At 42.7% G+C, this 22963-nt stretch overlaps 1 protein-coding gene across 4 annotated transcripts in view; it reads left to right on the top strand.

The window, feature by feature from the left end:
• KCNJ15 (potassium inwardly rectifying channel subfamily J member 15) overlaps positions 1–11482 on the top strand; it is a 63955-nt gene extending 52473 nt beyond the window's left edge. For 2 of the 4 annotated variants that reach the window (XM_060396478.1, XM_060396472.1), the window contains exon 4: positions 1284–11482. In XM_060396478.1, coding sequence (XP_060252461.1) covers positions 3883–4989 — 1107 coding nt within the window. In that variant the 5' untranslated portion in view covers positions 1284–3882 and the 3' untranslated portion in view covers positions 4990–11482. Of the gene's footprint in view, positions 1–1283 lie in introns of those variants that run through there. The other 2 variants (XM_060396471.1, XR_009595834.1) reach the window with 2 other exon arrangements.
• The last annotated feature ends 11481 nt before the right edge of the window (positions 11483–22963 follow it).

Here is a 22963-nt window from a genome sequence, read left to right on the forward strand (position 1 = left end):
ATTCTCTGTGGCCCTGTTTCCTCTTCATGGGGATGCTCTGAGGGCTAATTATGGCCACACGTGAAAAGCACCTAGACGAGTGGCTGGTCCCTGGCTCTAGTGTTATCTGTTTATGGTGATGAGTGCTGTAATTGGTGATCTGAAGCTTTAGCATTGTTGTCACTCACCTGAATCTTCATTACTGTCATTTTATTTTCTGTATCTTTCCCACTTTGGACTGGGCTTCCCTGATGGCTTAGATGGTAAAGAATCTGCCCGTAATGCGGGAGACCTGAATTCGATCCCTGGGTCAGGAAGAGATGCTGGAGAAGAGAATGGCAACCCACTCCAGTATTCTTGCCAGGAGAATTCCACGGACAGAGTCTACAGTCCATGGAGTCACACAGTCAGATATGACTGTGACTAACACTTCCCACTTTGGACCATTTCTGGCTCCGTCCTCACTCTATTCTTGCTTAGTGTTTGCGTATCTATTTCTCCTAATTGGTCAGGGTCTCTCTGTCCATTTACAGGTTGATTTCTCTTTGATGGGATGGTGTGCTCTAGCTCACAGTAGTTAATTTCTTTGGTTTTCCATTCCTACCATATATATATGTGTACCATTATATGTACTAATATATATGTAGAGTTTAGCAAGAAGTATTTCAGAAAAGGAGCATGCCAAAATGCCAAAGAGCCTAGTGACATCAGAACAGATTGCATTAAACTTTGGAGGTTTAAGAGGGATTTGTGTGCTGACAACACTGGTCTAGCTCCCAAAGACTTTGGAGCTTGTTCTTTCTGCCATGGGCAAGACAAGTTGCTGCAACCTCCCAGGTCTCCTCATTTGAAAACCGTGTGTCAGATGCCTTGGTTCTGACATTCTTTTAAACTCTAATGTTCTATGACTCAACAGTAATAATGCATTTCCACAGGCGGTAAAAATATTCTAGACTCTTCCCTTCCAATTCTCACTGTTTACTTCCTCTGCGCTTCCCCTTCCTGCCTCCCTGTTTGCCGGTCAGTCGATAGTGGGCTTCGGTGGGGGTGAGTTAACCCACTCTTTCCAGGGTGTTTTACTACTGAGCTCCCTCCAGAGGGTGGGAATTCTACAGTGAGGGCTGTGGCTGGGGCTTCAGTTTCATTCTTGAAACACTCCTTGAGCTTTGATCTATTCCGGGCACCCTGCCAGATCGCCAGGGGGTACGGGGGTGGGGGGTGGAAGGTGAACTCTGAGGGCCAGTTTCACTGGGTCAGTTTCTTAGTAAACACCTGTGAGCTCCACGTGGCCCTCTTTCTTTCAGGAAGTAGCAGAGTCCCATGGTAGCCAGGTGGGCGAAGGGGAGTGAGGACCATCCACCTGCCTTGGAGAAGACGCCATCTGACCCGCCGGCTGGCCGAGTGAGCCCCCAGGTAGCACACGGTTCTGGGGGCGTGGGGTGGTGGGAGGGAGGGAGTGGGTGTTTAGCCTTGGGGTACTGTCCACCAGCCACTCTTTTGCACAGTGAGAGGCTGATCCCAAGGCCCTTATCCCCATCCATCTAGGTTTTCTTCCCCCGTATATGACCCCCATCCTCAGATGACCGTTGGGGTCATTGATTCCAACAACAGTTGTGCAAAACTGCAGCACAAGAGCTTTGGGGAGAAAGAGGAGACAGAGTCAGCTCATCCCTAGCCTCCTCTGCCCCTTTGAAAAGAGAGGTTAAAACAGAAGCATCGTGGCCCTGCCTTCGTAACAACAGGGCCAAGTCTCCCAGCCTCTGGCAGAAGCCTGAACTGGGAGCTTCGTTTGTGCCGCAGGACAGTTGTGTATCATGCGCGCAAGAAAACTTAAGCTTCTGTTTTCACTTCAGTGGGTTGAATGGTATGCACTTTCCCCTAAGAGTTTCGTTTTATTTTAAGCGCATGCAATTACTTGTCCATAAGCCGAGTTTGTCTTTGCCAGTGCCCGTGTTCTGAGCTTGACTAGGCACTTGGGCATGCCAGCTTGGCATTATGTTTCCAGACTTCCACTGTGGTCGCTTTCCTCTTGATTCCTGAGAGGGGCTGCTAACGGTCTGATAAAGCCCACACTAAATTATATCCTGTACTAAGTTTCTCAGTTGCGTCCAACTCTTTGCAACCCCATGGACTGTGGCCTTTAGGTTCTTCTGTCCATGGGGTTCTCCAGGCAAGAACACTGAGTGGGCTGCCATTCCCTTCTCCAGGGTAGCTTCCTGATCCAGGGATCGAACCCGGGTCTCCTGTATCGCAGGCAGATTCTTTCCTGTCTAAATCACCAGAGAAGCCTACTTTTCATCTAGACTGGTCCCCAAATTAGTGGAATAGGTTTTAACAAGAAAAATAAATTCTGGATAACATAGGGCCATTCTTTGCAAGGAAAATGAAAAAGAGACTCCCCTTTCTGAGAAAAAAAAAAATCGTTTCAAGGGTCAGGCAGTAAACAGCACACTCTAACAGTGCAAGAGGAAAATTAAAAATCCCAGCAGATTTACTGCATCCTTAACAGGTGTTAGCCTTTAATGGATACAGTTTCAGATTCCTTGAAGGGATTTGCCCAGAGGATTATTTTAGAAAATTCTACTGAGACAACGTTATTCCAACAGCGAAGATTACTGCATGAATCACAGACCACTGTATGCCAGTGTCATTTTAAAGGGAGAAATTTTTTATTATTATTAAAATGCCACTGAGGTGGAAAATCATGCCAGCCCGGTGGTAACCCTGTAATCACTCACATTATCTTTTCCAAGGAATGTGAGGGTAACTTATCTCAGTCACGAGGCAGGCATTATAAGATGCTGCGTGGCCTCACCCCAGCTTTTCCCCGTCTGTAAATGCAGAGCATTCTCTGGGGCTCAGCATGGCAGCCTAGTACCTCTTCCAGGTAAGTCTGTTCTGCTACATTGTCAGATGCCTGTACTTATGTAATGGTTTGCTAGCTCTTCAAAATAGACACTTAGGCTGATTCTACTTAGCTCAAAAGAAGGCAGAATTTTTGTGCCATACCTAAATGCTACACCTAATATTCTATATTAATAACTTTCATCTCAGCAGAAACAGCCATTAATAAATCTTGATTATTTTCTCTAAGTTTGTTTTCAGTTGTTGGATAGCTTGATCTTTCCCATTGTAATCAAGAACTGGGACAGATCAAGGATTCCAAATAATTCATCAGGCTATGGGGGGAAATGAATGGTTATTAATGGCTATTGCTATATCATGCAAAAGAACAGCTTTTAAAATTTTTTATGAATGGTACCCAAGTTTTTAAAGTTTGTGCTAACGTTTTCCATCACTACATCAAGAAGTAGCTTATGGATGGAGCATTTTAGTTATATCAGTACTGGCCCTATGCTAAGTCAACTTATTTTTAAATTTTCTATACTTGAAAATCCTTGAAAGCTGAATATATGTAAATATTCACAATACTCTGTGGGCTGGATGCTTGTGAGTATGATATCAGAAAGAGAAGACTAGCATCATTTTTTGAGTGTGAAGTTCTGTTTTGACACTTTACAGCCATTATCTCATTCAACCATCACAAAAACTCTGAGAAGTAGACTGTATTCCTAGTTCACAGATTAGGTAGCTGGGGTCCAGAGAGGTTAAATAACGTGCCCCAGGTCACACACTGAGTCAGCTGGAAAGAAAGACTCTAACCCAGGTCTCCTTGTCTCCAGTCTCTACTCTGCGCTCTCTCCTGCCACCATCCCCAGGTGCACATTGGTGAATTTGGCCTTCAGTCGTCCCCTTTCTTGTGAACTTCCATGTACATTCACTTTTATCTCGCAGGAGCATCGTGTTTCTACTTTCTGGACACGTGACAGTAAGGGGACGTCTTTCTTTGTCCTTTCCTTAGGTGGTCCCGTGAGCTGGACCGTGGACCTGATTCACATCAGCATGGCCAGCACGCCCCTGGTGAAGCACACCGCTGGCCCTGGCCTCAAGGCCAGCAGACCCCGAGTCATGTCCAAGAGCGGGCACAGCAACGTGAGAATCGACAAAGTGGACGGCATATACTTGCTCTACCTCCAAGACTTGTGGACCACCGTCATTGACATGAAGTGGAGATACAAGCTCACCCTGTTTGCCGCCACATTCGTGATGACCTGGTTCCTGTTCGGGGTGATCTACTATGCCATCGCCTTTATCCATGGGGACCTGGAGCCCAGTGAGCCCCCTTCCAATCACACCCCATGCATCATGAGAGTGGACTCCCTCACCGGGGCATTCCTGTTTTCCCTGGAATCCCAGACCACCATCGGCTATGGAGTCCGTTCCATTACCGAGGAATGCCCTCATGCCATCTTCCTCTTGGTGGCCCAGCTGGTCATCACCACCTTGATTGAGATCTTCATCACGGGCACCTTTCTGGCTAAAATTGCCAGACCCAAAAAACGGGCAGAAACCATCAAGTTCAGCCACTGTGCCGTCATCACCAAGCAGAACGGGAAGCTGTGCTTGGTGATCCAGGTGGCCAACATGAGGAAGAGTCTCCTGATCCAGTGCCAGCTCTCGGGGAAGCTCCTCCAGACCCATGTCACCAAGGAGGGCGAGCAGATCCTTCTGAACCAGGCCACCGTCAAGTTCCATGTGGACTCCTCTTCTGAGAGCCCCTTCCTCATCCTGCCCATGACATTCTACCACGTGCTGGACGAGACAAGCCCCCTGCGGGATCTCACCCCCCAGAACCTGAAGGAGAAGGAGTTTGAGCTGGTGGTCCTCCTCAATGCCACCGTGGAGTCCACCAGCGCCGTGTGCCAGAGCCGCACATCTTACATCCCGGAGGAGATCTACTGGGGCTTCGAGTTTGTGCCTGTCGTCTCTCTCTCAAAAACCGGCAAGTATGTGGCTGACTTCAGTCAGTTTGAACAGATCCGGAAGAGCCCAGATTGTACCTTTTACTGCGCAGATTCTGAGAAGCAGAAACTTGAAGAGAAATACAGGCAGGAGGATCAGAGGGAAAGAGAGCTGAGAACGCTTTTGCTGCAGCAGAGCAATGTCTGACGGCAGTGGTGTTGCCTCAGCTTATCTCCGAGTGGCTTTCACATCTGAGCTCCCTTCCAACACAGAGATCACCAGGGAACTGAAAATGTGTGGCTGCGCCCAGAAACACTGCACAGGCTTACAGACCTGTTCCTCTGATCTGATGGCTTTAAACAACCTTTGCCACGTCTGAGAGGGTTCCTTTCTTCAGTGCTCTGTCTGAAGCGAACTCCCCAAATTCAAATTTTCCATTTCCATTGCATTTCAAAAAAGCTGGTGGAGGGCTACGGGAACAATGTCCTGCTGCGTGGACAGACATTTCAGGATGCTGATACTGAAAGGAAATGCACTTCTTATACAAGGACATCAGCTATAATATAAAGTATTTATTTAGTCCAAGCATGAAAGACATCACAATCGAGAGCTGATATGTGGTTCGGTATCCACTTACATCGTTGCTTTAAAACACACTCATTTTTTCAAGCAGAGAAAACAGTATTTATAATGGAGGCTATCTGATCATACATAAACTGGGGCAAAGGGACTCTATTTACAAAGTATAATAATTCCGTTTTTACCTTTTTCAGTGAATGTTGTTGTATAGAATGAAATTGATCAAATTAAGAATGAACTGCTGTAAAAACATGCAAATGGAGCTGATATGATTGTTCACATTAATTTTTTTTTGTTGAAATGTACTAGCCCCTTTCTATTTAAAATATAGTTCACAAGCAGCACCCATCAGCGTCATCCGGGAGCTTTATTAGTAAATTAGCCCCACATGGGCTTAGAGAGTCATAGTCTGTATCTTAACAGGATCACCAAGTGATTCATGCAAAAATGAAAGTTTGAAAAGCTTCACTCCTGACAGAGTTTCTGAAGTAGCTTTCTGAAGCCAAGGGACTCTGCTCATCCCTATCCCCTATTCTTTATTATGGCCCAATATTCCTTTCAGGGGTTGCCTTCCTTATCTGTTAAAATACCTTATCCACAGAGGAACTGCCACGGACATTTCAAGAGCAAAATAACACTCTTGACAGTAATGGTTGTCTCTCTCAAGTCAAGTACATGCTTGTTGATTACAGTCAGCACAAAAGAAAATTTCAGCTTCATAACAGTCGAAAATTTGCTTCTACATTGAAGTCCAGGAGTTTAGCTGGGGCCATGAAGAACAGAAGGAGCCAAGGCTAAGGAGTTCAAATGCAGATGACTCCTTGAAGCATGAACAAAACTTGATACCTGATAGCATGTAAAGCGTACCCTCAGTATTGAAATAAATCTCATACAGCTCAGTGTTACAGAGTAACGTTTGGATTTTGGCAGGATTTAGAGCATTTCTTTGGGGGCGGAGAATCAATGCGCTGGGATTGGCTAAATGTGCAAAAGGTGAACTCTCATTTCACTCAGACCAGGACAGATTTGAACATTCATTCAAGAAGAATGGATGTGCGCGTGACCCCATGTGTATGCATACACTGAGTGAACACACAAACACACACACAGGCATGCTCCTCCTGGCTCTTCCGTCATGGTGGTGGAAATTATCCGCAGAGACATTTGTGATTAAGACAGCAAGTCTTCGACAAATATGCTCATGTTTATTCTGTTCTCTAAGAATGGGAGCGTCGGGACTCAGAGCAAACAGGGCCTGTAATCTGGATTCAGGTTTTCTGTGAAATGGTGTCATATCATGATGTTACCATAATCCCAAGTCTCCCATTAAACACAAAACGTGCTGAAACCTCTGACCCATAAGTGAGCATTTAACACAGGTATGAAAACAATGGAGTTGAAGTTGTAAAAGTTTAAAAAACAATCCTAGTACACAAGGAGTTATTGTCTTCAGTTATTCAGGAAGGGTTTTTTGTTTGTTTGTTTCTGCTGATCACTTTATGGCAGTTTGTTTTAGATCTTCATTCTCTTTAAAAAATCACATTAGTGTAGTTGGATATTAGCCCTTTCAATTATTAAACTTTTTAATTGTATAATGTAGTGAAATCACAGGAGAATAATGCCTCGGCATGCTTACCGTCTTTCGCTTGTAACATAAAGTTTCTTTCACACATTTACGTCAGTGCTAATTTAAGTGTGATCAAGATTGGGGATATTACATACTTATATTGTATAGGGTACAATGATATAGCATAAGATTGAAAAGTCTTTCTTTATGTTCATTTTGCATATTTGTTTTGGCCAAATTTGGAAGACTTGATCATCTAATCTATTGCAATACACACAAAATAAATATGTAGTTTCCCAAAACCCAATGCTTGTACCAGTCAATAAATCATGTTATAACAACTATTCAATAAATAGCACTAAAAGTGTATCTGATTTGAAGCTTAGTATTTTCCAAGCACACTTACTTATTATTACTTTGTACAAAATCCTTTCGTGTTAACATGCTCACAAAAGGATTCAGGTGGCAAAATTATTTGATTATATCTGGACATGAATCTGACTGAAACAGACTCATACACAACATCCAACTAAGGACAGCCAAACTAACAGAGTATTTTGACCCATGAAAAGGGTTTTTGCATTTTGAAGCATTTCCAGTGCATCAAGCCTTCTCGGTGCAGTTGTTCAAAACTATCCTGATCCATTTGAGAAATCACAGTGTAAACAGCAGCAAGTCAGTGTAATCTGCAAGCCGTGTCTTACTTATGTAATAAAATACAGTGTAATGGTAACCCACTCCAGTATTCTTGCTGTGGGTAGAGGGACCTGGCAGGCTGCAGTCCGTGGGGTAGCCAAAGAGTCAGACACAACTTTGCAACTAAACAACAGCATTGTACTGACATGGCACCCAGTAGGCAATGGCACCAAACTGCCTAGTAAAGATTCACTCAGTGATCAAGACAAACCATCTTTGGTTTTCTTTCCTATGTATCAGGAAATTAAAGCCCAGAAATGACTCCAGAAACCTAAAAGAACTGGTTAAAAGTAAAAACTGCCATGAATGACTGGACTAGCTATATAGACAATTATTTTGTCTGATTTTTCTCTGAATTGACTGATTTCAATCCAATACAAATATAAATTTTGTTGTAGTTATTCAGTCTCTCAGTCATGTTTGACTCTTTGTGACCCCAAGGACTGCAGCATGCCAGGCTTCCCTTACCCTTTGTTATCTCCTGGAGATTTCTCAGACTCATGTCCATTGAATCAGTGACGCCATTCAACCATCTCATCCTCTGTCACCCCCTTCTCCTCTTGACCTCAATCTTTCCCAGCATCAGGGTCTTTTCCAAGGAGTCAGCTTTTCGTATCAGGTGGTCAAAGTATTGGAGCTTCAGCATCAATCCTTCCAATGAATATTCAGGGTTGATTAAATGAGTCAGATTTTTTTTAAGAAGGGACACTTCTACTGCAGGATGACTCTTTCTTCCTTCTTGAATCCTCAGGACTCAGACATCATCTGGAGAAAGAAGGAAAGAAAAAAGCAAGGTCAGGCAGACCTGAAGCCTTTGCCCTGGTACCTCAGTAAAGGAGCAGCCTCATCTCCAGGCATGGTTCTGTACCCAGTCTCTGGTCAAAGAGCTAGACATCCAATGGTGCGACAATAGCAAAGCCTTCCAGCCTCTCACTCTTGGCTTTCATGCATACTATATATATTTTTTTCTGTTAAATATTTGAAATAGCTAGTTTTGAATGCAGGCTATTTCTTCATAGCCTTCTGGAAGGGATTTTTTTTTTTTCAAGTGAAAGGTGGCAGCATTTCAAGTTTTAATATCCAAGTTCTGCAGTGTGCTTGTTTCAGCATTTGACTCTGTGGGGTCACACAGAGTCGGACACGACTGAAGTGACTTAGCAGCAGTAGCAGCAGCAAGTCCAAGGTGCACTTAATTTTCTTCCCTTAGAAAGACTTACCCCGAAGGTCTAAAGCTTAACAGTTCACTTCTAATTGATTAACTATTAATACATATACTTTGCCTTTTGTGAATTTCAGTTTATCTTTAATCAGAATGTCCTGCCAACCCGTCCTTGGGTCTCTGGGCAACAAAGAGTGGCTACTGCTCTCAGAATAAGGTGCCTTGTAAGAAGAGTTTGAGTCTCCAGAGTAAGAATTTACAATGAAAAAGTATAATTAGAATTTAATTTTATAATTAGATTTTAAAAAATAAAGCAGTTACTTCTTGAGGCATTTGTATATTCTTTGGTAGACTTTTTTTTAAATTGCTGTTCTGTTGTTTTGATTTTTTAAAAGAAATCTGAAACAAAGTGTTTGTCTTCAGAGTAAGGAAGGCAGTGAGAAAGGTGTAAAAAAAGGAATAAAAGCTAATAGTTGACTTAGCTAGGCTTCCATGTAAACAGACTTCTACCAGTGAAAACGAACTTCAGAGAAAATATTGGTCGTTCAGTCTCAGTCTCACATTTCAACAAACCGTCATCATCTCCTTTGGCTTCCCAGGAATAGCAATTTTCCTAACTCTTAAGAAACACTGATGGATTAAGTCCAACTTTTTTTCCAAAATTTTTCCACTAGACGCATAATGAGAGAGAAACAAGAGGGAAAATAAAGCTCCAGGCATTTCACTTCATCTTCACCCTCTGTCAGCTCTCCCGAGTCAGTTTCCTCTCAACTGCCCCGTGTGCTTGGTTGACTATACCTCATCTTTGCCAACCATTCTAGCAAGCCAAATAAACCCGTGGGTTAAAAATAATCAACCCAAATTAGTAGTAATAATTTATGGACCTTTAGATGCCTAAAAACTGGGGATAGGAACTTTTATCTTTCAATGAGTATGCTGCTAGTATGTTAAAATAGAAGACAGAGAAAAAGCTGTTGATTGGAGTGGATAGTTAATTCCTAATAAAATTACAAGAATTGATTATGGAAGTCAAAAGATGTGATTGGCACATGAGCATAAATGCCAAAGGTGTCATATATGTGGATAAAGGCCACGTGACTAGTAAAGGTAGTGCGGTGCGTGCGTGCTCAGTCGTGTCCAACTCTTTGCTACCCCCAAGGACTGTAGCCCACTGCCCTCCTCTGTCCATGGGATTCTTGTCTTGCTCCAGACAAGAATACTGGAGTGGGTTGCATTTCCTCCTTCAGGAGATCTTCACGACTCAGGGATTGGACCCATGTCTCCTGCATTGGTTGGCAGATTCTTTACCTCTGTGCCACCTAGAAAGCCCCCTGGTAAAGATAATTTCAGCCAAACACAGGACTTTGGTAAATTTTGGGCATGTTCTTTATCACAGAAAGGCTGGGAACAATTGGCACATCATTTTGTATTACTAACCACCACTAGATGGGTAAAACCAAAGATAAAGGCATCTGCCTAAAAGCCCATTACCACATTTTTTGTTTAACAGCTCCAAACTTGTGATGTACTTAGCTATGATCTTATCTTTCCTCAAGGCTAAATCTTATCTACTATCCATGCCTTCACAACAACCTAAGATACCTAATTTCACTCCTCAAAAATATTCATGTTAGACATAAAACCTACTCAAAATAAGACTCCAAGGAAGCTACTACAATTGATTACATAGTATGCATTCTCTTAGAAAAAAAATAAGAAGCTGTTGATTTCGAGCTAAGAAATATGACCTTTTAGCTTATTATTCCTATGATTGTTATTATTGCTAATGTCTTTAATATTTCTGAAAAAGTAAAGAGTTCCAAGAGCATGATTGGATGGGAGTTCAAAGGGATGACTGTTTTTTGTCCCTTTACTATAAGGTAACCATATGCTTTCATCTGCAATCAAATCTTAAGACTAAGGATGTTGTATGAAATAAAATCATTACAGGAAGTATGACGGTATCAGGGACTTTTTACAAAAACAAACTTCCAGATCACAAGAGGAAACTGTGTTTGTGTGCTGACAGAAAGTATTTAACAGCAGTCAGAAGAGGAAGGCAGGATGACAGCCAACTTGGATCTATTTTTGAAGAATTATTTCTGTAGAGTGTCATGGAATTGTAAGTTACAAAAAAGAATGCTTTGGTAAACAGTCCTCTCCATTCCAAAAGGACTCACTCCAAAATACCACTTAATGAAATTCACGGGAATGTTATGAAGATGGAAATCCCAAATGACAGGCAGACTTTACAAGCGAACAGTCCTACTTTTTGTAAATCCTGGCAGTGTGCATTTACCAAAATCTCCGTCACACCATGCTCTCTTGCTATATATAGCACTCCATCTGATCTGATCGCTATACCATGTGGCAAGATGCATGTCCTTGCTTTCTTCTGATTTTTAACTGGTCTTAAATTTGTCTTAGCATAACAGTGACTTCTGCTTCTCAAGGTTGAGCTACTATGTGGTACATATTAGAAATCTCAAACTAATGTGTGTGTACTCAGTCACTACTGAACCCAATGACCAATCAGCTTTAAATAGATCTTTTTACATTCTATGAAATCATCCCTCTATTTATCAAACCATTTCTTGTTCTTACATATAACTCTATCACCTTTCGTTTATTATATATATGGAATCACTCTCACCTGTAAAATAATAACAAATACAATAAAGCTAATTTTGAAGTCTTGAGTTTCTTCTCATTTTATTGGAAGGGTTATGATGTTATAGTTCATGCTCTGATGGACAGGGATTTAATATTTTCTTAGAGAGCTCAGTGCTGAAGAATTGATGCTTTTGAACTATGGTGTTGGAGAAGACTCTTGAGGGTCCCTTGGACTGCAAGGAGATCCAGCCAGTCCATTCTGAAGATCAGCCCTAGGATTTCTTTGGAGGGAATGATGCTGAAGCTGAAACTCCAGTACTTTGGCCACCTCATACAAAGAGTTGACTCATTGGAAAAGACTCTGATGCTGGGAGGGATTGAGGGCAGGAAGGGAAGGGGATGACAGAGGATGAGAAGGGAGGATGGCATCATTGACTCAATGGACGTGAGTCTGAGTGAACTCCGGGGGTTGGTGATGAACAGGGAGGCCTGGCGTGCTGCGATTCATGGGGTCATAAAGAGTCGGACACGACTGAGTGACTGAACTGAACTGAACTGAGAGAGCTCAGAAGAAAATTATCATTTGAAACATCTTTTTCTGATGATGGTATTTACAATAATTTGGGGATGAGCAGGTACTTTTTAAGATGGTATTTTATACCAGTGCCTAAAGGAATGTATTTTGTTTCTTTTCTAATCAAAGAAAAGAAAATGAAATTTCTACCTTATGTCTTTCTTTTGCCATGATGTTCTACTTGCTCATTTTATTTTAGTCAATGATTAAAGATCGAGTTAACAATTTAACAACATCCTTTCTGCACTTTATTTCTTACTAAAGTTTCTTGTACTTCATTGCCTTTTTAGTTTTATGGGTAAAAAGAAAGAAAACACACAACTATATAAGCCTGAAAGGTATCAGTATGGGTATGACTGCAAAGCAACACAGCTGTTTAAGATCCACACTGTAGAGATTTGTACCCAAGAAACAGCCATGGTCCTCTTATGGGGACACCATACACACACACAACAAGCGGCTGCCACAGCTCCAAACTTTCTGCAGGTGTTTCTTGGAACCTGCTCTTTTGAAATCTCAGGTGATTCATTGTGATTTTTTCAGTGATGGTGAGATAAGTTTCTTTTAGTGAGCACACGACAGGTGGAAATGTAAAAGGCTGGTGCATATGGTAGGAAGTCAAATTGGAGGATGCTGTTTGGGCGAAAAAAAAAAAAAAAAAAACAATGTTTTCCAGAAAGTGCACAGTGATCTGGAATACAGTAATAAGGCTCATCACCTGGGAGGATACATTTTATTAATTTCAATTTGCATGAAATTTCTCAGACACATATCATCTTCTACTCCATTATCTCAAGCATCTGCTTGCCCTTGTGGGATGACCTTGGCTGAGAACTGAGATGTCCATGTCCAAGACATGAAAGAGGTTTGCCTCCACCACACCATGTCTTTGCAGTGGTGAATGTATGGGGCATAGTCACAGTGGCACGGGAGCTTTGCTCTGGGCTGGAAACACAGCATCCTGGCAGCCATAATTTCTCTTCTCAGAAATCCTTGATTTCATTCAGCTGCCTTCAAAAAGTCAGATAAACAATCTTTGTGGTTTAATTTTTCATGCAAAGTCCATATCCTTTCCAGAAACTTCTACCTCATTTGAGGTTTTAGTCCCCAAATTTTATATCCCTTTACTTCAATTTTACACTTCCACTCATGCTCTTGGTCAGTTGCTAAGTCACATCTGACTCTTTGTGACCCCATGGACTACGTAGACCCCCAGCCTCCTCTGCCCATGGGATTTTCCAGGTAAGAATACTGTAGGGGTTTGCCATTTCCTTCTTCAGGGAATCTTCTCTACCCAGGAATCAAACCAGTGTCTCCTGCATTGACAGGCAGATTCTTACCGAACCACCAGGGAATCTCGTATTTGAATGGCCCACATGTGTTCACACCAGTCTCTAGAGCTGTTTTCTGTATCTTTCTTGGTTTACCTCTATTGAGTCTGTCAGATCTCAGTTTATATATGGTTTGAAGATCTGCATGTGATTTAAAGATCTGCCATAAGTCTTCTGTAAACAACAGACACTCCATTCTGCACCAACACAGAACTATATGTGGTTTTCCTAACCCTCATTCCCACCATCAATTGGACTGACCTGGTACATAGGAAGCATGTTGTAGCATGTTCTGTTGCGACATGCCTCTTCCACTCATATAAGCCACACACACAGACACACACACACACATGCACACAAGCCTCAAGCCTTCCAGTCCCAACTTGGATTTGCAGGGAGCAAATAAAACACACACTTATAGGTTCTTAATGCTTCAAGCCACTTCAAAACATTTAATGGTCCATTTTATAGCCAACAAAGGAAGTATAGCAAGTCTGGTTTCTGTACTTTACAGAAGACCCTACAGCTAACTGAGGTTCAATGTCTCATCCAGTGTCACCCAACAAACAAGTGCAGTGATGTAGGTCTCTCCCTCCTGGTCTAATAGTCCATCCCCTAGATTTACAACATGGGAATTTCACCATGGGGCTGGTTTCTCCATGTGATGTGTCAAAACCAGAGCTTGGTGATGATAGAATAGATCACCCAGGGAAAGCACAAGTCTGGTAGCCTGGAATAATTATACAGAGGCCCTGAATGCTACCAGGGGTCTGTTACTCAGAGGCTGAGCACATGGGATAAGTATTCAGAAGGTAGAAATGATATTAATCCATCAGGTGAGAGAAAAGAGCACAGGAATATGAACACTGCTCACCAAGATTTAAACAAAGCCAACAAACCGACTGTTTATCTGAGAAGGGATGAAGAGTTGGCCAAAAAACCAACAGAGTGGTAACCAGAATTAAGAAATCCCAGAGGAAGATCTTGGTGTCCAAGTGTATGTAGCTAGTTCGCTTCTAAATTCCTTACATCCATTATGATTGAGTTGCATCTCCTTAAATCAGGTAAGCATTGTTGTTGCTGTTAAGTCACTAAAGCCTGTCTGACTCTTTCGTGACCCTATGGACTGTAGCCCATCAGGCTCTTCTGTCCATAGGATTCCCCAGGCAAGAAGAGTGGAGCAGGTTGCCATTTCCTTCTCCTGGGGATCTTCCCGACCTGGGGATTGAACCCACATCTCCTGCATTAGCAGGCGGATTCTTTACCACTGAGCTACCATGGAAGCAAGCATGTTACGATCCCCATTTTATAGATGATGAAACTGAAGTTCAGAGAAGTTAAGCAACTTGGCTCAAGTCACATAGCTAAGAAGAGACAGAGCTGGGAGGAAAAACCCAGGACTGGCCAAAGTGAAAGTCTGTCTTCCTCCCTAAGCTCTTTTCCTACAAAGGAGCCTAGAGGATTTGGTGGTTGATATTCTTGGAACAAAGGAGCCTGGAGGATTTGGTAGTTGATGTTCTTGGAACAAAGAAGCCATTGTTCAGCTTTCATGTGTTTTTGTCAAGTGAAAACAAACCACAGTTGAGTTGCTATGTTGCCACAAACCTGACCCTTGGAAGCTAAATTAATACTGAAGAGCAGCAAGGCAAATAATAAGGGATTTGGCCAAGTGCTGCCTATTCAGTTAGAGTGGTAAGTTTCCAAGGGGTTATTTTGCTGAGTTCTGAAAACCTGACTTGCAATAATTTATATACTGGGCCCTTCAGAGAACCTCCAAGAGAAATTTGGAGATCATTTTAAGATCTTGGCTGATGGAGAGACAAAGAGTGCTGTGTAGAGATGAGCAATCACTACAGAACCAATAGAGCACCCTAGAGTTTGATCCTGAGTGTAGGGGACCTAGTGGGAACAAGTGAGTGGCCCTGCAAGATGCAGTCACTGCTGCCACAATGACCAGGGCTAAGCAGGCAGGCTCAGAACCCAGACACCAAGGAAAGCTAGAAACACAGGGCAAACATGCCAGGGAAGTTGACTGTGGAGTGAGGCTCTGACAGATATGTCCTGATGCTCAGGAAGACCAAGCTGAAAATCTCCCTATTTCACAGACAGGTGGGTAAAGAGAGGGGCAAGTGAGAGGGACATAGCGAATGAACCCACCACAAAGAGGGGAGATCAAGGGAGTGAACTTCAGGACCCAAACCCAAGGCAGGCAAATCAGAGACAGGACCCTACTCTCAGGAGGAGTCAGTGAAGAAAGGAAACAAGCAAAACCTTGTTTCTGGGTCTAAAATATAAGGCTGGAAGTCAGGCATAAAAAGGCTGACCACCACAGGAGTTGTTGCTCACTGTGTCTGACATTGTATGACCCCATGGACTATAGCATGCCAGCCTCCTCTGTCCTCTACTATCTTCTGAAGTTTGCTCAAATTCACATCCATTGAGGTAGTGATGCCATGTAGCCATCTCATCCTCTGCCCAGCCCCCCTTCTCCTTCTGCTCTTAATTTTTCCCAGCATCAGGGTCTTTTCCAATGAATCAGCTCTTCGCATCAAGTGGCCAAAGTATTGGAGCTTCAGCATCAGCATCAGCATCACTTCTTCCAATGAAGATTCAGGGTTGATTTCCTTTAGGATTGACTGATTTTATCTTGCTGTCTGAGGGACTCTCAGGAGTGGAGTCTTCTCCAGCACCACAATTCGAAAGCATCAATTCTGTGATGCTCAGCCTTCCTTATGGTCCAACTTCACATCCGTACATGACTACTTGAAAAACCATAGCTTTCACTCTACAGACCTTTGTTAGCAAAGGGACATCTCTGCTTTTTAATACACTGTCTAGGTTTATCACGGCTTTCCTTCCAAGAAGCAAGCCTCATTAAATTTCATGGCTGCAGTCACTGTTATTACATTAGGGGATAAAAGCAGATTCCTGGGAGGGCCAAGCTATTTGTATTATTTCCCTAGGGCTGCTGTGACAGATTACAAACTTGATGATTTAAAATAGTGGAAATTTGTTAACTCAAAGTTCTGGGGGCAAGAAGGCTGAAGTCAGTGTAGGCAGGGTTGTGGCCCTCTGAGACCTGTAGGATGGGGTTCTTCCTGGCCTCCTCCAGCTTCTGGAAGCTCCAGAAGCTCCTTAGCTTGAGGCAGCATCACACCAACCTCTGCCTCCATGTTCCCATGGTCTTTTTCCCGTGTCTTCACACTGCCTGCTCTCTCTGTGTGTCTGTCTCTGTGCTCAAATTTCCTCCTTTTTTTTTTTTTTAATAAGGACAAAAGTTAGATGAGGGACCTCTCAATGAGTTCATTTTATCTTCATAAGAAACTTATTTCCAAATGAGGTCCCATTCCAAGGCACTGGGAATTAGGACTTTCTCGTGTTTCTTTGAGAGGACCCAATTCAACCTATAACACCTTTCTTCCCTTTCTGCTTCCTCACCAGCTTGGTTATGCTCAACCCTCCTTTCGTTCTCCCTGGAAGAGATGAAGGGTCCCTCTGGTGATGGTGATTGTCCTTGGTTTCCCAGTTCTTCAGAATGAACAGGCAAAGCAAACTTCCAGCAGATGCTCTGTTGTTAAAAGCCATGCCAGTGGATGCTTTTAGATACTGCTGAGAGGGCTTTCCGTTCTCAGTGTAGAGAACAAAGTGTCTTCTTCCTCGGATGTTCTGTCCACTATTTCTGTACACAGGAAGACTTTTTAACCCTGGTTTTCAAATAGTCAGAGGCTAGTTTTAGCCTCTACAAGTTAATCATACACTGGGCTTCCTCTGCCAAGTGCTGTCCACGAAGAGTTTGCTGATTTCCCAAGACATGAAACTACTTGACATTTAGATGCATTTCATAATTCTGTGTCTGTCATTTTGGGGCCTTTCGTGTCTCCTCCTGCAGAGGTTACTAAAAACCCTTCCTTTAACCAAGACATGTTTCTTGGAGGCGGCTCTGCAGCCATTGCCAGATCACGTTCACGTGCCGTAGTATCCTGGTGGACGCCCATGCTTGCATCATGCTGCTAAATCAGACAGCACCACGTCACTCAGGAAACAATGCTCTTAAGCCCTGTTATCTTGCCCAAAGCATCTCCTCCTTCAGCGCAGAAAGCCCAAGACCCTCCCTTGTCTTCTGCTGCTCCCTCGTCACCAGGATCTAAAGCATCACCCACCCCAGTCTTTACTACCCCTGAAATGGCTCTCAAGTCAGCTTCTTTGCTTTCATTCTGATTGTTCCTCCCTTCGCTCAGGCCACCATCCTCTCTTATCTGTGTCTTTGAGAAGTTTGACACTGGCTGCACCACCTCTAGTCTTTCTCCCTCCCACTCCATCACACTGTGCCCACGCTAAAATTCATCATATTAAAATCCAGTTATATGCTTTCCTCCCTCAAAACCTTATCCTTCAAAATAAAGGTCACCTGTCCTAAAAATCAATGATTTAAGCTCTAGCATCAAGAAGTTAAAAAAAAAAAAAGCTTAATTCAAAATGAATTATAAAGAACAATGAAATAGAAAAATCCATATAGAACAATTTTGCTTCTGGTAACAAACTTATCCTCCACAGATAACAGCTGTATGTGCTGGGTGGGGCTGGGAAACACATTAAATCAACTACTCAACTCTTTGGAGTGAACAAAGGCAAGGAAATACTTGAGGAGAGTTGAAACTCATAGGGAGCAGTAAGCAGGGGGGAATATCCCCGTCTTTCCAGCCTCGCCCGAAGGAAAATTGCAATTGTGGCGTGTCATGGGTCAACTAAAACACCAATAGAAAGTCAGCAAGTTTCTGGCTCAAGAGAAAAGGGAAGGTGCCCAGGGCAATGAGAGCTACTGGAGGGTGGGGTCAGTCCAAGAAAGGAAAGAGCACATACTGTGAATCCTAAGTCTGTACATAAACTCCAGGAAAGTCTGTGGGTGTAAAGTCTAAATTGAGAGCACAGCTACTATATAACCACAGGTGAAATCAAGTTTGAATTTTAACTCTGACCAAGTTGCTTGCCTGCTCCAAGAAGAAAAAACATTAGCACACTGTGTAAGAAGAGAACCGAATTCAGATTATCTACAACATGACTTAGAAAATGTTTAGGATACAATTCCAAATTAAATGACTTATAAAGAACCAAGAAAATGTGACCTAGTCTCAACAGAAAAGACAATTAACAGGGGCCAACCCTAAGATGCTGCTGCTAAGTCACTTCAGTCATGTCCGACTCTGTGTGACCCCAGAGATGGCAGCCCACCAGGCTCCACCGTCCCTGGGATTCTCCAGGCAAGAACACTGGAGTGGGTGGCCATTTCCTTCTCCAATGCATGAAAGTGAAAAGTGAAAGTGAAGTCGCTCAGTCGTGTCTGACTCGCCGCGACCCCATGGACTGCAGCCTATCAGGCTCCCCCATCCATGGGATTTTCCAGGCAAGAGTACTGGAGTGGGTGCCATTGCCTTCTCCCAACCCTAAGATGAAAATTGCTAAAACTATGGTCAATGAGGTAAAGAAAATACGACAATGAATGAAAAAAAAAAAAAGATAAACCTTACTACAGGTATGTAACATATAAATAAGGACAGAGTAGAAATTTTGGAACTGAAAAATGAAATATCTGAAATTTAAAAATTCACTAGATATGTTGAATAGGAGAATGGATATGAAAAGGAAAGGGTGAGTGAACTTGAATATATATCAGCAGAGTTATCCAAACTAAAGAAGAAAAGGAAAAATAGACTTCAGAAAGGTAATAAGTGCCAGGGATCTGCAGAATAATGGCAAATATCTAATGCACAGTTAAGCTGAGAAACAGCCATTCCATTCTTAGGAATTATCCAAGTGAAATGAAAACATATATCCGCTCAAAGGCTTATTCTTAATTGTTCATGGAAGTTTGATTTGTAATAGCCAGAAAATCTATGAACAGCCAAAGTGTTCATCAGTAGCTGAATGCATAAGAAACTGTGATCTACCCATTGTTTCTGTCATTCAGCCACACAGTCATGTCTGACTCTTTGCGACTCCATGGACTACAGCACAACAGCCCTCTCTGTCCCTTACATCTCCCAGAGTTTGCCCAAGTTCATGTCTATTGCATCAGTGATGCCACCCAGTCATGTCATCCTCTGACACCCTCTTCTTCTGCCCTCAATCTTGCCCAGCATCAGGGACTTTTCTAGTGAGTCAGCTGTTCATATCAGGTGACCAAAATACTGGAGCTTCAGCTTCAGCATCAGTCCTTCCAATGAGTATTCAGGGTTGATTTCCTTCAAGATTGACTGGTTTGATCTCCTCGTTCTTCAAAGGACTCTCGAGAGTTTTCTCCAGGACCACAGTTCAAGGGCCTCAATTCACTGGGGCTCTGCCTTCTTTACGGTCCAGCTCTCACAACCATACATGACCACTGGGAAGACCATAGCCTTGACTCTATGGACCTTTGTTGGCAGAGTGATATCTCTGATTTTCAACACATTGTGTCTAGGTTTGCCATATCTTTCTTTCTAAGAAGCAATCCCCTTCTGATTTTATGGCTGCAGTCACCATCTGCAGTGATTTTAGAGCCCAAGAAGAGGAAATCGGTCACTACTTCCACCTTCTCCCTTTTTTATTTGCCATGAAGTAATGGGGCCGGATGCCATGATCTTAATTTTTTTAATACTGAGTTTTAAGCTGGCTTTTTCACTTTCCTCCTTCACCCTCATCAAGAAGTTCTTTAGTTCCTCTTCGCTTTCTGCCATTAGAGTGATATCATCTGAATATCTGAGGTTGTTGATGTTTCTCCCACCTATTTTTCTTCCGTCTTGTAACTCATCCAGTGGGACATTTCTCATGATGTGCTCCATGTATAAATTAAGCAAACAGGGTGACAACAGACAGCAGATTTACCCATACAATGGAATAAATAAAAATTAATGATATGCTATTAGTTTATGAAGACAATGCAGGTGAATCTTAAAACAAACAAACAAAAAAATATAAGCAAAAGAAGCTAAACTAAAAGAGTGCATATGGCATGATTTCATCCATAGAAAATTCTAAAATATTCTAAATAATCTACAGGAACAGAAAACTAATCATCAGTTCACTGGATTCAGGGATGGAAAGAGAAATGGACCACAAAAAGGCATAAGAAATCTCTTGAGAGTGATGGTTTTGTTCAGTTGCTAAGTCATGTCCGACTCTTTGCAACCCCATGGACTGCAGCATGCCAGGATTCTCTGTCTTTTAGTATCTCCTGGAGTTTGCTCAAATTCATGTCCAGTGAGTTGCTGGTACCATCCAATCACCTCATCTATCGTCCTCTTCCCCTCCTGTCCTCAATCTTTCCTAGAATCAAAGCAATTGGAGATCTTGTTAATTTTGATTATGATGATGGCTCATAGGTCTATGCATCACAAAACTGAATCCTGGAGATCTGCTCTGTGATATGGGCTTCCCTGAGAGCTCAGTTGGTAAAGAATCCACCTGCAATACAGGAGGCCCCGGTTTAATTCCTTGGTTGGGAAGATCCGCTGGAGAAGGGATAGGCTACCCACTGCAGTGTTCTTGGGCTTCCTTTCTGGCTCAGCTGGTAAAAAGATCCGCCTGCAATGTGGGATACCTGGGTAGCTATCATTAACAATACAGTACAGTGCACTTTCAACTACGTCTCATGCCAGGTAGTTTTCCAAACATACCCCGCACAATTACACAATAGAACATAAGGACGTTTCTGGAAGTGATTGGTAATTTTAGTACTTGGTTATGGTGATACCATATCAATGTATACTTATCAGGATGTGTACACTAATGTGTGTGCAAGTTTTGTATATCAGTTATGCCTCAATAAGCTAAAAATAAATCAATCAGGATCATCTAAACACACACTTATTATTTCCTAATATAACATAATAAAATTGGATTAAATAATTGATATAAGTGGTAATTACCAAGGAGCTAGTTAAAATATCTGAGGTTGTTGATGTTGAAGGGTCTGATTCATTAAATTTGGGCTACCCCTTGAGATTCTGTGTTTGTACAAGCTTCCAGTGACACCCAAGAGATGGTCTAAGTTCCACATTTAAAGGAGCCTTAGACTAAACTATTCAATCTAGATAAGATGCAGCCAAAGAGCATTTTCTAAATTCTCTCTCCATGTGTGATTAGCATCACTGGTCTCATTCTTATAGAGCTGTGTCATGTCCCGTAACTTCCTTTACAGCACCAGCCACGAGACGTCTAAGGATGATAACCATCACATCTGGTATTTATTACACACACATGAGTGTTGGGCATTGTTCTCACAGCTGCGTATGAATTTATTCATTTAATCCTCAAGGCAAAGGCAGGTAGTACTATTTATCCCTACTATTTTAGCAAACACAGAAAACCAAAGCACAGAAAATTTAAAGGACTTGCCCGAGGTCATGACTGAAATCAAGAAGAGGCAGATTCAATCCCAAGCGTCACATACTTAACCATTGTGCTCCTTGGCTTCTCCTCAGAGCAATCGTCATGCTCCAAATGCGGCGGGTTCTGGCCCCAAATTCAGAACCACTAATCTGTGTCCAAGAATCTTCCAACTTTGCTGTTCTTTATGGCAGACTTGACTGTTTTAACATTCAATATGTATTCAGCACTTGCCCTGGATCAGGCCTTGTCCACAAGATGGGCCAGCTATTTGTATGTTTTCCTGATTATACACTGTGCTGTGTGCCTAGTCACTCAGTCGTGTCTGACTCTTTGTGACCCCACGGACTGTAGCCGACCAGGCTCCTCTGTCCATGGGGATTCTCCAGGCAAGAATTCCGGAGTGGGTTGCCATGCCTTCCTCCAGGGGATCTTCCCAAACCAGGGATCGAAACCAGGTCTCCCGCATTGCAGGCAGATTCTTTACCGTCTGAGCCACCTGTCCCACCATCCAAGCAGTGTCTGTTTGCCAAGAATGCAGACTGGTGCTCCCTACACCCTCCTCTGTTCAAGGTGTCCTGTTCCAGGAGAACCAGCCCCACACTTTGCCCCAGTGTCTCCTCAAATCAGAGAGCCCCTACCATGAGCAATGCATGCCATGAGCCTCTGGGGACTTGGGCTGCCATTTCAATCTCTGGCTCCCAAAGGAAGGGAGTATTGTTCAGATATCCCTGCAACTTGCAGAAATTCACTGAGACTCTTAAATGTAGGGCAGAGGTGACTGGCATTTCATCCCATTGGCCCATCAAACATTCCCATCAGTCAGTCTGTGGGGAGACAGCTGGTACCCTGGGTTCATCATCCATCCTCCAATAGGACACTGACTGGTAGGGTAAAGTTTAAATCTTCCTGTTTTCCAATGACCTCAGCATCCCCATGAACAGGCTGTGAGCATCCCATTCAGGTGACCAAGTATGGTCAGGAAGTTAAATTTTATAATGAAATTTGCAGCAACGTGGATGGAGCTAGAGATTATCATATTAAGTAAAATAAGTCAGACAAAAAAGACAAATATCATATCATTTCTATGAGGAACTAAAAAAAAAATGATACAAGTGAACTTAGAAAACAGAAATAGGTGCATAGACATATAAAATAAATCTCTAGTTACCAAAGGGGAAAGGGAAGGGGTGAAATAGGAGTTTGGGATTAACAGATACATATATAAAATTGATAAACAAGAACCTACAGAGCATGTATGTAGGTGTACATATGTGCTATGCTAAGTCGCTTCAGTCATG

Source organism: Ovis aries, chromosome 1 (assembly GCF_016772045.2).
Source record: "Ovis aries strain OAR_USU_Benz2616 breed Rambouillet chromosome 1, ARS-UI_Ramb_v3.0, whole genome shotgun sequence".
NCBI classification, from domain to species: domain Eukaryota; kingdom Metazoa; phylum Chordata; class Mammalia; order Artiodactyla; family Bovidae; genus Ovis; species Ovis aries.